General features: G+C 30.9%; 1 protein-coding gene and 1 long non-coding RNA gene across 26 annotated transcripts in view; one reads left to right on the plus strand and one right to left on the minus strand.

Annotated features, from left to right (window-relative positions):
* Positions 1-15,065, minus strand: part of LOC122720695 (serine/threonine-protein kinase MARK2-like) — a 54,099-nt gene that overhangs the window by 19,921 nt on the left and 19,113 nt on the right. For 12 of the 25 annotated variants that reach the window (XM_043947555.1, XM_043947559.1, XM_043947556.1 and 9 more), the window contains 2 exons: positions 491-706; positions 26-404 (listed from right to left, as the gene is read on the minus strand). In XM_043947555.1, coding sequence (XP_043803490.1) covers positions 26-404; positions 491-706 — 595 coding nt within the window. Of the gene's footprint in view, positions 1-25; positions 405-490; positions 707-1,075; positions 1,452-3,628; positions 3,909-4,324; positions 5,430-5,581; positions 6,737-15,065 lie in introns of those variants that run through there. The other 13 variants (XM_043947535.1, XM_043947546.1, XM_043947540.1 and 10 more) reach the window with 12 other exon arrangements.
* Positions 7,492-10,062, plus strand: LOC122720700. Its single transcript, XR_006347800.1, has 2 exons — positions 7,492-7,949; positions 8,176-10,062. It is a non-coding gene; the product is annotated as an uncharacterized LOC122720700 (long non-coding RNA).

Raw genomic sequence — 15,065 nt, forward strand, 5'->3', positions numbered from 1 at the left:
AGACAATTAATTTATGCATATCTACCTTGAAAAAGTTCAGGTGCTGCATAAGGAGGTGATCCGCAGAAAGTATCCAACTTGTTGCCTGGTGTGAATTCATTGCTGAAACCAAAATCGGCGATTTTGATGTTCATCTCGCTATCGAGTAATAAATTTTCAGCCTTTAAATCCCTATGGATGATCTTTTTTTGATGGCAGTATTGCACAGCAGAGACAATTTGCCGGAACTTTGCTCTAGCCTCCTTTTCTTTCATTCGACCATGTAGGACCAAGTAGTCAAAAACTTCGCCACCGCTGGCGTATTCCATTACCAGGTACAATGTTTTCTCAGTCTCGATCACTTGGAAAAGCTTCACTATATTCGGATGATCGAGCATCTTCATTATTCTTACTTCTCGGAACAACTGAAATAACACGTAACATTATTCATACCGTAACAAAATATCATTTCATTCGATGAAATAAATATATAATCCAAATCATTTCTTACTTTTTGAAGGCTACCGGGATTTAATTGAGTCTTGTCAATAATTTTGATAGCCACTTCTTTTCCGGTAGGTACATGTTTGGCAAGTTTTACCTTGGCAAAGTTACCTTTGCCAATTGTTTTAAGTAATTTGTACTTGCCGATGTGGGGTTCCTCCGAGGTTCGACTTCGAGAAGAGAGTCGACCACCGCTACTCGACACTCCCACGCCATCCCCTGTCTGTAATAAATGTAAATAATTTCTAATTAGTAAAATCTAGAATATCTATATGAAATAATGATCTTCGCGCGGCGTTACAGCTGCAGCGACAACTAAATCTTATCAGTGGCCAATTTAATGTGTTTCGATCGATTTTTTGCAATCAAATATTACAATCTGAACTGATTCTTTAAAATTTTACTTAACTCCACTCGATTTTATACGATTATGGAACGTTGAGCGTCACGCGCTTAATTGACCTTTTATATTTTCAAAATTTTATCGAATTATAGAATTGATGGAATTGAATTTTAAAATATCGTTAAAAATTGAAAAAATATTTGAAAAATTATTAATTTCGATTACAATTATCTCTCTAAGGTCAGTTACCCGCGTATGGCCACGAGTGACCATTTTGCAAGAGGAGGCTGCAGCAACTTTTGAGGCCGCCAGTTTGATTGGTTTTTCCTCGTTGTCTTGAAAGATAAAAAAACCGACTTGCAATCGAGACGAGAAAATTGAAGAGTGTCAATCACTTTCTGCGGGAGTGTATCCGTAATAATTACGTATTGATAAACTTAAACTGATTATTCGTAACACTGTTTCACTTAATGAAAATAAGCGACTGTTCGATTCTATTTTAAAGATTAGGAAAAAAATATTTGAACGATTGGAATACCTAAACGAGAAATTCTCGTCTTCCTATTAGTTTTCTTTCCTAATTAATTTTTTTCACGCGGCATACACTGAATTTTGATCACTTCAGATGACACATACATACACGCACATATGAAATATCGCGGAAGAAAGATAAATATCGCAGTAAGTGGTAACATAAAATATATGATTTTTCGTCAAGTATATATTCTCTCTTATAATTGGTATAATCAGGTACAAGAATATTTTCTTTTTGGTCGACATATATATATATATATTACTCGGCTTTTTTATCGAATCATATCAAGGATAATTAAAAATTTTTTCCCGAAATAATATAGATAACATTGATCTTTAAATGAAAATAAGAAAAGAAGGAGGGGAAAAAAATTCGAATAGTTAGAGTTCGCAATCATACAATTATATGCATTCAAAATGAAATAAAACTTATTTTCTTTCATATACGTTTAAAACAGATAGATGTTGAAACCTTGTAGAATATTAATTACAAAAAAGAAGCAGAGCCATAATATTTACATTGTTTATTATATTTGATTAAGAAAGTTGGTTTCGTTTGAAAAAAGCGAAGGTGCACAGTTTTATTTATTGCTCGCACAGTCACTTCGATTAATTTCAATCCGATTACACTAAAAAATTTTTCCACTAATAATAACGAGATGCGAAAAGGATGGCGAGTGCGCATTGATAACGTTAAATGAGTCGAAATGACACTCAAACGAAAAGAAAAAAGTTAGCAGCGATTAAAGATTGAAACGAAGGTTTCGGAGGTGTGCCGCGAGCGCATATGCGTCTGACGTCACTAATTACAATTGGCGGCCTTCGTCTTCGGGTTAGGTCATGCGAGGATCGAGCGAACCGCATCTTCGTCTTCAGTCGGTCACAGATCAAAGTCGAAGCGTCGACCCCTTGATTCGACAAAAATAAAGATGAGGAAAATTTAAAAGGTGGTTAATCGTCGTCGTAGCCAACATCCAATGCGATGTCTTCTCGATTATTATTTTCTTCTTCTTTCTCGTTTTCGTTCACCGGACGTCACAGAATCGGTTATTGGTCAGAGAAGTTCACAGCCGAGGAATACGAAAGGAGAATCAATACGCGTAATGCCGCCACCCCTGTTGCTACCGTGCGAGCAAACTACCCTTGAAAGCCGAGCGTTTATACAAAACTCTCCTTTATTCGACTTCTCTTATAATTAATTCTCCGACGCGTTCATCACGACCAAGACCACTTTCACCACCATCGCGCGATCATGGCGGTGGCGGTGGCGGTGGCGGTGGCGGTGGTGGTGGCGACGACGACAACGAAGAGGACGACAGCAACGACACGACGACACGACGATGAACACAACGATGGTTCGTAACGACGACAACGTTTGCGCATGCGCTAATCTCGGAAACAAGTGCCACCGCCATCCCGCTTCCCAATAATCTTTCTTACCAAAAGTATCGGACTAGATGCGATCGAAACCTAAGTCTTCGCGTAGTCAGCTGATCACCCCAAAACAATAAACAGTCGTATCCGAATTTATAACGTTATTTTTAGATCGAAGGAGATCAAGAACTACAAACTATTGTATTGTAGCACGAGTTATATATACGATACGAATTATAAGTAATTTTTTCGATTCGTAAGAAGACATGATTTTGAATATCACACGATTTGACAAGGAATTGTGACTTAATACATAAAAAGTTAAATCATCGCATACTAAAAGAATATTTTAAGACGAAACGATTGTAATATGATTCGAATCGAAAAAAAAAAAAAAAAAAGAAAGAAAGAAAATAGAATGCAGAATGAAATAATGTAATGCAAAGTAAATCGACTATGATGGATCTCACAATTAATAGACGATGCATTTTTGTATAATCGAACGGACAGATAAACCATCCATGTCATTCTAGCTGAAACGGATGAGACTGTGACTAATCATGTGCGTGAACCAAGCTTATACGCGTTATACTCGGTTGATTAACCGAGGATTGCGATTACGTTAGTCTTAACATCGATAGTTTTCGATTTATTATTTCGGTTTGATGGCTCAATATTTATTCGAATAAAAAATAAAAGAGAGAAATAAAAAATAAGAATAAAAATAAAAATAAAAAAAAACAAAGAAGAAAAAAATAATTTCGAACAGAAACACTTATTATCTCCTCTTTTTTTTTTTCTATTATTTTTTTAATCGCCTCCTCTCCTCTTTATCCCTTCTTGAAAGAATTTACTATTTCTATTTAATTGCCGCCCACTATAAACAATATCTACCTCCTTCTCATTTTGCGCACTCTTCTGCGTGACGGTTGACAATGGTCTGACCGCACTGCTCTGTCGCTGTTGCTGTTGACGTTGATGTTTCTTCGCGTTGTTAGCCTGTATCAATACACGCGCTTGCGACACCCTAGCTTGCGCTCGAAGGAGTACTTCCGCTTCCTGTCCCCGCCTCGAGTCCGAGGCTGTCCTTGATAATTTTGTTGAAGCTTTCTTAGTAACGATGCCTGCATTTCCCGTCGAATTCCTTGTCGCATCTCCTCGGTGTAATGGAGACCTTTTCGGTGTAATTCACCGTGATCATTCTAATTCCGTTGTTTATGATTTTCCTACGATTTTACGTTAAATCGTGTCTTTGACACGTTTGTTCCCGCCCGATTCTATAAGATTTATGCGATTCAATAGATACACAACGAGAGATTCAATTTCGCTTCACGAATAATCGAACAAATGGACAAAGGAATTAAAAGAACTGAGGGCAGATAGATTAAAATGAAAAAGAATAAAATTAATGAATAAAAAAATAAAATGATTAAGAAAAATACATATATAAATGACAAAAAAAAAATAAATAAATAAAAAGAAAAGAAATGAGAGAGCGAAACACCAGAATAATACGTGTTGCGAATATATCATAGATGTGAAATAATTGCATTTCGTATGATGAGAAGAGAGAGAGAGAGAAAATGTTACCCCTCGGCCTCGTTATCCGTCACGTTTCGAAGTAGATCCTCGTGTTCCCTGTATCGGTGAAGGTCCGCGTATCGAATTTCCGGCTCGAAATCCGAGCTAAACTCCAACTGGCGCGTTCTAGCTGCAAGAGTGTCCATTTCGATGGCCTTGACCTGCTGTTCTAATCGTTGAAGCATATCCGTACTCTCGATAGCCGGGCCTTTTCGCTGCTTCAGGATTAGTTCGAGATTAATCGGGACTTTCGCATCATCGGCACATTCGTGTTGAGGCGCCATAATAGGTTGAACGATCTTCGAGTCTTTGAAAGCTTTCAACTTCTCTTCGAGATTCGCGTCGATGGCTATGTTCTCAGGAAGAGTTTTCCTTCCAGCGAAGCTTGAGATACGTTCAACATCCGTCCCCGATATCTCTTCCCGAGGTTTCGCGCCGATTCTCTTTTCCACTACTCGCAAACTGTGACCGCACTCTACCAACTCCCATTGCTTTAGATTGTCCATCGTCGGACGAGGTGTCGCCACATACTTTCCGGAAGAAGTAGGACTGATATGTTCTTTCGTGGGATGGCGTTCACCGATTTGGCACTGTTTGCTGTTCTCCGTCGTTGATGTCACCTTCCCTGTCTCGAATCCTTTTCGCCCGATTTGCAATCGGATCGAATCTCTGCTCGGTTGCATCCGAGTGAACAGCGATCTCTCTTGATTCTCCATCTTTTCGATTAAAATAATTTATCGCGCGTCGAATGCGTGTTACGATCAAATTTTATAATGGAAAAGGAAGAAATGCTCAGATTTCGATTGTTTTCCGCATAATCGTTCAAACCTCGATTAGTATTGGCAACTCTTCAATATGGACCCTTCATTGACCAAGTGGATAGACTTCTACAGGCGGATGGGTGGCAGCTCGATTTCTCTGTTAGAAAAACATGCGTTATCCTTGTTAAGATGTGTCGTTGGATTGCTTCGCTGGACGACGATCTTCGTCGACGAAGGGACGATTACCACTCTTGACACATTTTTTTCACATTTATTACCCAAAACCCGAGCAGAAGGAACGAGGCACGAAACACGATTCAGCCGATTATCCTTCGCCGGTATTATACCTTTCTCTAATTGGCAACAGTGACATATATGTGTATATATATATATATATATATATATATATATATATGTGTATGAGTATATGTATATATATATATTATTAACAATATATATTATATATTATATATATATTTTATTAACTTAATATATATATATATACCGATAAGCAGAAAGCAACGACGGATAACAGGCACACTTGATGAAAGACAGAAAAGCTTTTTCGACCGATGAAAACTTGGAATTATAATATTTTCGATATATTACCGATTTGATCAAATTTTCGATTCGCGAAGAACTTGCCGATTTAAATAACTAAAGCGCGATAAAGGCGACTAGATTTAGAACGAATCTTTAACCATTTTAATTATATCATTTTCATTGATAAAAATCGATAAAGGGAGTGAATTGATAAATGAAAAGAGAAAGAGGAAAGAAAGAGAAAGAAAAAAAAAACGAGAGATAACGAGAGAAGAAAACGAATGGTAGTGAAACTAATGATATCACATGTACATGGTACTTAGCAATATATATATATATATCGGATCGACTGATAAAAACACGCACGCGTATTTCTAAGGTGTTGATTTGTCGATCTTCGAGTTTATTTTTTTCATTGGCTTATCGCTCGGTGGCCGCGAATCCGCGTTCGAATATTCGAGAATATACGCACATTTTCTCAAAATAAACTCGAATCGGTGGGAAAGAAAATTAGAAGGAAGAAGAAAAAAAAAAAAAAGCGGAAAAATTTGATAAGAAGAAGCCAATTGTCGTTGTTGCGAGACAGATTATACGTTTCGATGGAAAAATTTAACTCGTTGAAACTGTTTCGAGTATGGGTTAATAAAGGTGTGATAAGAAGTATGTTTCTCTTTGTCGTAGTAAGTATCACGGTTGGCCTCGACGGCGGTGCGACGATGGTGAGAATAAAATACCCCCAATTTATCGCGCAATCTACGGAAATTTATACGATTTGTTTCTTCATTGTCAAGAAAAGAAAAAGAAAAGAAGTGATAAAGTTTCAGATGAAGAAAAGAAAATTTTCAAAAGAAAATTGAGGATTTTCGATTGGTTATGATCTATATCGATTGTTGATTATCGATATTGCTCGTAATTATTTAAGAAACGTATCTCTCTTGTCCAAAGAAGTGACCGATCGATAAAATTTCAAAGAACACACAGCACTGCAAGAAAACTCGGCTCGATCGCCGAAAAGATGGGAACGAACAGTCTTAGATTGTGCGTCAATAGACGACTACGAACAACTGGGTCCATTTCCCGAACGATAATAACTCGACCAACCACCACCTCGACTTTGTTAGACCGTTATCAATGATAGATGAAGATAAGCGATAACCGCCTACCTAACTTATTTCGGATTCCAACCTAACTTACAAGAAGAAAAATATATTTATATCATCGTTGAAATTTTCCTATTTAATTGAAATTTTTAATTTTTTCTTTTTAACAATAAGTTAAAAATTATAGTAATAATGTGAATCGCGAATAGGTTTTGAAAATTAGCTAAATATATATATAATTTTTATAAATTATATATAGTTATATATATTAGTCCAAGACTATAATTCTTTTATAGTCTTTTTATAATTCTTATAAAAAACAACTGTTTATCTAAAAGTCTCGTTTTATGCGTTTCTCAGAATACTATGTTTCTTTCATAATGTTTTCCCATAATCGATTTTCAACTGATATCGATTCAATAGATATCGATTTGTCATTCGTATGTCATGACAGACGGTAAAAGAAAGAAAAAAGAGGCGAGAAAATAGGCGATTATAAACGTTCTTTATAGAGTAAGAGTCAATGTGAGATTCGATCGATCCTTCCGTTCAAACAATTCGCCAATGAATGCACGAATGAAGCAAAATTAGAAATAGGCTGCATCGAAAAGATTTGAACAGTTGTGTCTCGAGTTTCTGGAGCCTGGCCAAAAGTAAAATTTTCAAGTATCGCAATATCGTATTCAATATCGAATTTTTTTTTTTTTTTCAAAATTTTCATTCTCGATCGGAAATTCTTTAACAATTTTCCATTATAATCGATAAGAAAAACAAAAAGAATAAAAAGATCGAAAAGAGGAAAGAGAAAAATAAGAAAAAATAAAAATCGCTGAGAAAGATGTTGAATTGAACTTGAAGAAAAATGAATGGAATTACGAAAGAATCATATCTATCGAAGCATATCTGTATACGCGTGATCTAACAGATAAATTGATTATCGAACTGATTAAGCGGCAGCTGTATGCGTTCTTTCGTTTGAAATATAGAGACAGTGCGTTATAAATCGCAGTTAAGAATCGAACAGGTGGCTGGCAAGGCTGAGCCGAAAACGGAATATATCTATTCTCGCCTGATCGAATACGTTCACCTATGTGAATTCAGCACAGTGCGTGATTGAAATTCACCGTTATATAATACAGGATTGAAATAAATAAAAGAAAGTAGTTAGCAATTACTAATAGTAACCAATGTATTAAGCAAATATTTATAAGTATTTTCATAAAATATACGGTAAGTAGTACTGATTCTGACTTTTCTTTTCATGTTGATTATCTTCATTCCAGGTTTGTTCGTTTGACATAAAAATGTATATTAATCCGTGACTCGAATTATCTAAGCAGACGAGACACATTTATAGAAAAATAACATACATTTATAGAAAAATAACTACAGTTACAAACGTATTTAATTAAACTTTGCAAAGTTGAATTATCAAAAACGTATTTTACATTCGCAGAGATTTTAATTGAAAGCGAGATCAAAATCGAAGAGTTTGAAAAATGACTGAATCAAATCTACGATGAAAAATGAGCACGGAAATCATTTCGTGGGAAATAATCCATCAATTCGTCGTTTATTACCAACTTAACTCTCGAACTTATTCACTGAATGATCTCGGTTTGTCATTTATTTGAGAAAATGATGAAAATATTGATTATTTGTGTACTCGATTGTACACAATTGTAAATTGGCACTAAATTGACGGAATGTTTATACAATACGGCATATACAATACCACGCCGCGCCGTTCCATCTTTGGCGTGGCCAAGCCACGATATGAAAATTTCTCACGAATGCGAGACACAAGCGTGTACACCAATTGCGGTCAACTGTGTTCACAATCGACGAAAGCAGTGCTCGTGACTCACTCGTTCGACCAAGTCGATGGTAAACTCTGTTTCTCGCCTTTCGTCTCTCACCTCTTTCCCAATGCGGTCATCTATCATGTCGAGAGCTCAAAGTGCAAGTACCGATAGCAGGTCTGTATTCGACCGCTTCGGTACCCGTACTGCCATCTTTTTCCCTTTCGAGAGGTTTGATCACACTTGAAATTAGATATTCATCTTTCTATCGAATGAATGTTTGCGTATCGATATTATCCTGAAAACACTCTTTTCTTTTTTTTTTCTTTCGTTTCGAATCTAATTCGAATCTAATCGAAATCTTAAGTTTATTTTTAGTTTCAATTTTTTTTTTTAATGTTAAATGAATCATATCGGAAATTTACAAACAATAGATAGAAAATGATAAAGTTCTGTTGCTTTTTCTATACGTCATCGATATGTCGATAAAGTAATAAACGTATATCTGTAATGATTATCAGGAATTTTCTATAGAACAAATTTAACTACAATGGCTAACTTTTTGTATAAAGTTGCATTATAGTGCAGTCTGCATGCTTTACATCGAATAAAAACGTTGAAAATTGTAATAAAAATAATAAAAATTGTAATAAAAAGTTCAATAGATCGAGTTACACGTTTTACACGATAAATGTTCAAATATATATTTTCTTAATAATTATTATATTTCAATTGTGACTGAATTGAAAAGAGAGAAAAAAAAAAGGATACAAAACTGCCCACTGAATGTATTCGTTGAATCATTTTTGATAATTCACGAAAAGTAAAAGTTAAATTAACGAATTCGTTATCCGTAATTAATCGTTACGAAATCATGTGTTTAAAAACATTTAAATTTATAATTTCTTTTTTTGTCATTTGAGTATTGGTTTGAAATTTAGAGAAGATTGTAAATCAGACGCGTTTGAGCAATGCTTATTTATATGTCTTTTTTGACATTGTCAAAAAGACATTTGTCAAGATAACGAATCATTCATATATCAAAGGAAATATTTAACGGATATAAAAGCGCATAAAATTTATACATATTCTTAGAAATTATTATTTTACGACATTAAGTTTGTTTATGATATTATTGTATCACCGCATCATAGAATAATAAAAAAAAAAAAAAATGTTTTAAAAATATACTCGATAACGGTAGAGATTGACGATAACCAGTTGTGAAGACAATTTGAAACATCTTTAAACTAAGTGAATCAGGAAACAAGCGCTATTAATTGTTTATCATGCATGTTCGTTCCATATGACCCAATGCTAGCTTTCAGTTACACGAGACTCACGAATGAAAATATTGAAGCTAGTTTACATAATTCTTTGTCTAATTGATATCATGTACGCAGTTGCGAGTTTGGAATAGAAGTTTTCCTTCACGATTGTCACAAAATGTGCGTTGACAAATTTTAATACTTTTAATATTCGATATATATACTTACATGTTCATACCCTCAGTTTCATCGTTTCAATAAATATAAACGATATTCTTCGATTTTTGATCCCCGAAACATTCCAATTTCAATAATTAACTTTATAAAATTTTATTAAACTGTCAAAAAATTAAACTAACTTTTTTGTTATTTGATCAAATATTTAATTATTCAAATATTTTTTAATTTAATTTTTATATTTTAATAAACAAAACAGTAAACAGTAAAAGAAGAATTACCATCATTATAATGAAATGGAAGATTCTCGGAATTCCCAATTATTGTCCAAAAAATTCAAGATTATTCAATTTTTAATATTGTTTGTAGTGTAATCCACAATATGGAATAACTTTGTGGTTGTTTGAATCAGCATATTTTGATAAATATTTGAACAGATAGAAAAAAATCATTTTTAGTAACATCAGTATTAAACGATACGTACAGTAGGGGAATGTCGATTCGTTAAATGAAAATGGCCTTGATGAAACTCTCATCCAATGTCCGTATGAACATTGCCTATGTACATACAGATGGACAGTCCCCTGATGGCTATCACGGAAGTGAATCGTTTAAAGTATATTCGAGCCGTTGTTAACCGGTGTCTCCGAAAGATAGTTTATCGTTATGGAACAATGAATTTTTTCTAATGAATTTCATCATTAATAAATTTCATGATCGATAGCTGATAAAATCATTTTTATTCTTCTATATGTATCAACTATATTCACATTTATCGATTTCTACTTATTTACTTAAATATTATAAATAAATATTTATTTATAATTAGAGATGGATCAAAATTTTTAGATTTGTATGAAACTTTTCTTTTTTTTGTATGAAGTTTTTTTCATAAGAAATATTATTTTATTGAAAAATAACATTCTAATAAATTTTTATTTCTGAAAATTCAGATTAAAAAAAAGTTTGAGATTATATTTGTAGTCAATAATTATAGTCAATAATATATAATTGCCTTTTTGACTAAGAAAAAATTAAATTTTATTGTTTTTTAAAAAATTGTTTTTTATTGTTTTACTTGAATTAATTAAAATAAGTCAATAATCTACATATAAATCTAATTGAATATTATTGATTAAATAAAAATAAATATATTTTCATAATATTTTTTACAAGTTACGAACAAACTAAGAAATTATACAAATTATTTTTCATTTTGATTTTGAAAATTTTCAATTTTCAAAAAATTTCTTAAAAAATTTAAATATTCATCAAAATTTTTTAAATATTCATAAAAAACTAAAACTTGTTGAAAATCCAATACAATTAATTTTGATTTAAATTTGTTTTTGATTTTGTTGAAATATTAATTTAATTAATATAATTATTTATTTTTTGTTGCTCTTTCATAAACAAAATTTTAACTAATGCTTGCATATAAGAATATTAAAAAATACATATATATTTCAGTATATTTTAGTTGTTTTGCATCAAATTAAACAACATTAAAATATTTTATTTCTAGAATTATTCCTAATGCATAAATTTTTGATGATAATATAATTGAACTATAATAATTTTAATAACTTTTTATCATCTTGTACATCAAAATTAGTATCGTTGATAATTATGGGAATAATTAATTGCAAGATTTTGGTTAAGAACTCATTAAATATTGTAATATCAAATAGTATTTTTTTATTAAATATGATAAACATAATCAGCGATGTTATAAATAGTCCGTAATTATTATTTTTTGTTATTCTTATTTTTATTTTTTTTAAGATCATATACAAATCCTGAACAAAATATAGAATGACATCATTGTATATTTAAGTAGATATTCTCATTCATTTGATTTTCGAGAAACCGAATAGGAACAAAAAGAATCATACGATAATTCACACGTGTGTTTGGTGATGATATATGAATGTTAATCGTATATTCAAAGGCAATATTACTCGTGTACCTAACAAATAAATTCATTTCGTTTGGCTAGTCTAATAGCGTAATGAAATCGCGCGTCTAGTTTATCGTATATCAAGGTTAAATATGTTTCATAACCAGTACAGTGATAAAAAATATATAAATTCGAGAATTTCAATTTTTGTCAATTGAATCGATGGATATTTTTCTTCAAGAAGAATTAAAAAATGAAAATAAATATTTTGATCGATATTGAAAATAATAATTGAATAAACGCGAAATCATCGGATGTTGTTATTATACTTATTGACAAAAGTTAAGAAATATAAAGAAATTCGCCAAGGATTATCTTTTAAAATCAATTGATTGAAATTAAAAAGAAAGTAAAAATTAAAAATATGAAAAGATAATCAATATATTATTACATGATATTTGTAAGGTATTCATTTAATTAATCTATAAAATCATGTCCCTATTCTTGACAATATTTTCGTTAATTCGATTTCATTGTTAAAACAAATGAGTTTCCAATTTAATATAATCTAATAAATGCGAATTTAGATTCAAATCTAGAAATTGCTATTTAATTACATTCATATTTTATTAATATAAAATTATTATTAATTTAATTAATTTAGAAGATTTAAAATTTTAATTTTTAAAATTTTTAAAATTTTTAAAATTTTAATTAATTTGGAAGAATTTTTTGTCATGTTAAAAAGATCATTTTATTCAAATTTTTTCATTTTTAATTATAGTAGTATATGAATTTATACAATATAACAATACATTAATTTATCTATTTGTTTCAAGAAAGAATTAGAAAGTCTGGTTGGAATTTGTTAAACATTTAAGTGAAATTACTAAATAGTCGAGAATTCTATGAATAAGAATAAATTATTTATTTTAAAATAATTTCAAATGTAACATACAACATTCTACTAGATAACAATTTGATTTTAAGGATTTGAAACATATAAAATTTAGTAATAATAATGTGATAATTTGATTGTTTTTCTTATAATCATCCTCACTAAAAATAAAAGAAATTATACGAATAAATTCGTATATCACGATATTTTATAAAATTCATACATTGAAATAAAATATATATATATATATATAATATATAAAATACATTAGAATTAATATATTGTGTTTCAAAATCATATTGAAAAAATATCAGTAAACGTTATTTCAATAATGTTTAATACACAAAATAATACACAAAATATTTTTAAATTTTAAAAATTAATTATCACAACATTCTCTTTGAGAATCATGAATGTAATTAATAGAACAAATATTTATGTAAAATCATAGTTTTATGAATATAAAAAATGAACTTTTTTTTGAAATATTATATTTCTTGTAATACTTACTAATTATACTTTAGATTTTATATATCTCTGCATATTATGAGCATTTTATACATTTTTATATTCAAATTTTGTACAAAATACATAAACATTTGTAATCAAGTAGTTAAATCAATTCTTAGATTTGAATCTAATTTGTGGAATGTCGAATATTAGGAAATCATTATCAATTAATCAACACATCGAAATTAATACAATAAAAAAATAAAAAAGAACACGAAAATATCATCAAAAGCACAAACTGAATCTTGCATTCGATAATTAATTGAATAAATGTCGTGCGAATAAATCATGAAATCTAAGTTATTCAACATCTTAGTCACATAAAAATTATCGATATTTATATATTGTTTTTTTTTTCTTTTTAAAAATAATTATATAATCTGACTATGAAAATATCTTTCTAAATTTTCCTCCTACATATTTTGTATTGTTTCTTTAAGTCGATATTACTTTTGGTCTTCATAAAAATTATATTCGAAAAAATTTGTAATGCCTGTTATATTCTTATGTTATTTTTTAATTCCAAGCTATTGATTTCAAAGGATAAAAAGTATAAAAAAATTCGTCAATGATTGCTTTTTAAATTCATACATCGAGAAATGTACGTATGCACTAGGTATAGATATATTTAAGCGGAAACCGATGATACGTAAACGCGAGCTACAATGCGTGCCGCGCATTCTTGAACGGTGAAAGGAAAGGAAGGAGAAGTTGCTACGCCATGATGTGACGCGCCATATAGGTATCGATAGATAGCGATTCTCCGATAGAAAACCTCGAAACGAATTAGTACGTGTCTACAGTTATAATGTCTAAATGAATAAAAACATAAACGTATGTATCTCGTATAAGAAACTCTGATACAGAAAAAATATGCAGATTTCTATAATAGAATAAATATCGAGAATATTTTATCGTTATCGAATTTGTGATGTAAATGTGTTTTTTTTTATATAAAAAAGAATATTAAAACACGTGTCACCGTTGTATATTTAATGCAAACCATCGAATAAACATCTGACACCTTTGTAAATCGAATGTTTTTCCGATGAACAAAAGTGATGTGTTTCAAAAGAGCATTGATGAAAACAAAAGAATGTTTCACCGCTAATAAATACCTACGAGAATTTATTATTTTGCCACAAAGGAAGCAATTGTCGCAGTTGGAGGTTACGTACGACTATTTTTCTATATTTTAACATTTTATTTTTTTTTTTTCAAACCATTAATGTTGAATATAAGAGCATAATTTTAAAGTACATGCTCGAATGGATGATAGAACTTGATTCAGTGATCCCAGTTGAACCATTTTGCCATGTTTTTTATTTACTGTAACCGATATTTTGCGAATCGAATATTTGACAAGCAATTACATAATATATGCTAAGATCAATTATAATATTGACAGGAATCAATAATTTGCGGAAATCCTCCAAACTTATAAAGTTTTTTCGTCGGAACTTCCTTTGCGTTCTTCTCAAAAAAAGATCGCTGCAGCACTCATTTTTATCTCTGTGTCTTCGATCGCCAAAGTCGACTTCGAAAGACTTATTTGTAATAGCTCAATGTATGCCGTGTGGAATCGTTGGTTGTGTAATCGCTTATGTTCTCGGAATCTTCTTATTTGACAAGACAAATAATTACATCGATAATTTATAAAGATATTACAATATGGTTATATATGTATATATATATATATATATATATATATATATACACCCACATATATAAAACCACATTGTAATATTATATATATATGATTGAGTCAAAAAGAATCGTATGAAAAATATG

Source organism: Apis laboriosa, unplaced genomic scaffold, assembly GCF_014066325.1.
Source record: "Apis laboriosa isolate Shangri-la unplaced genomic scaffold, ASM1406632v1 scaffold1321_cov151, whole genome shotgun sequence".
Classification (NCBI taxonomy): Eukaryota; Metazoa; Arthropoda; class Insecta; order Hymenoptera; family Apidae; genus Apis; species Apis laboriosa.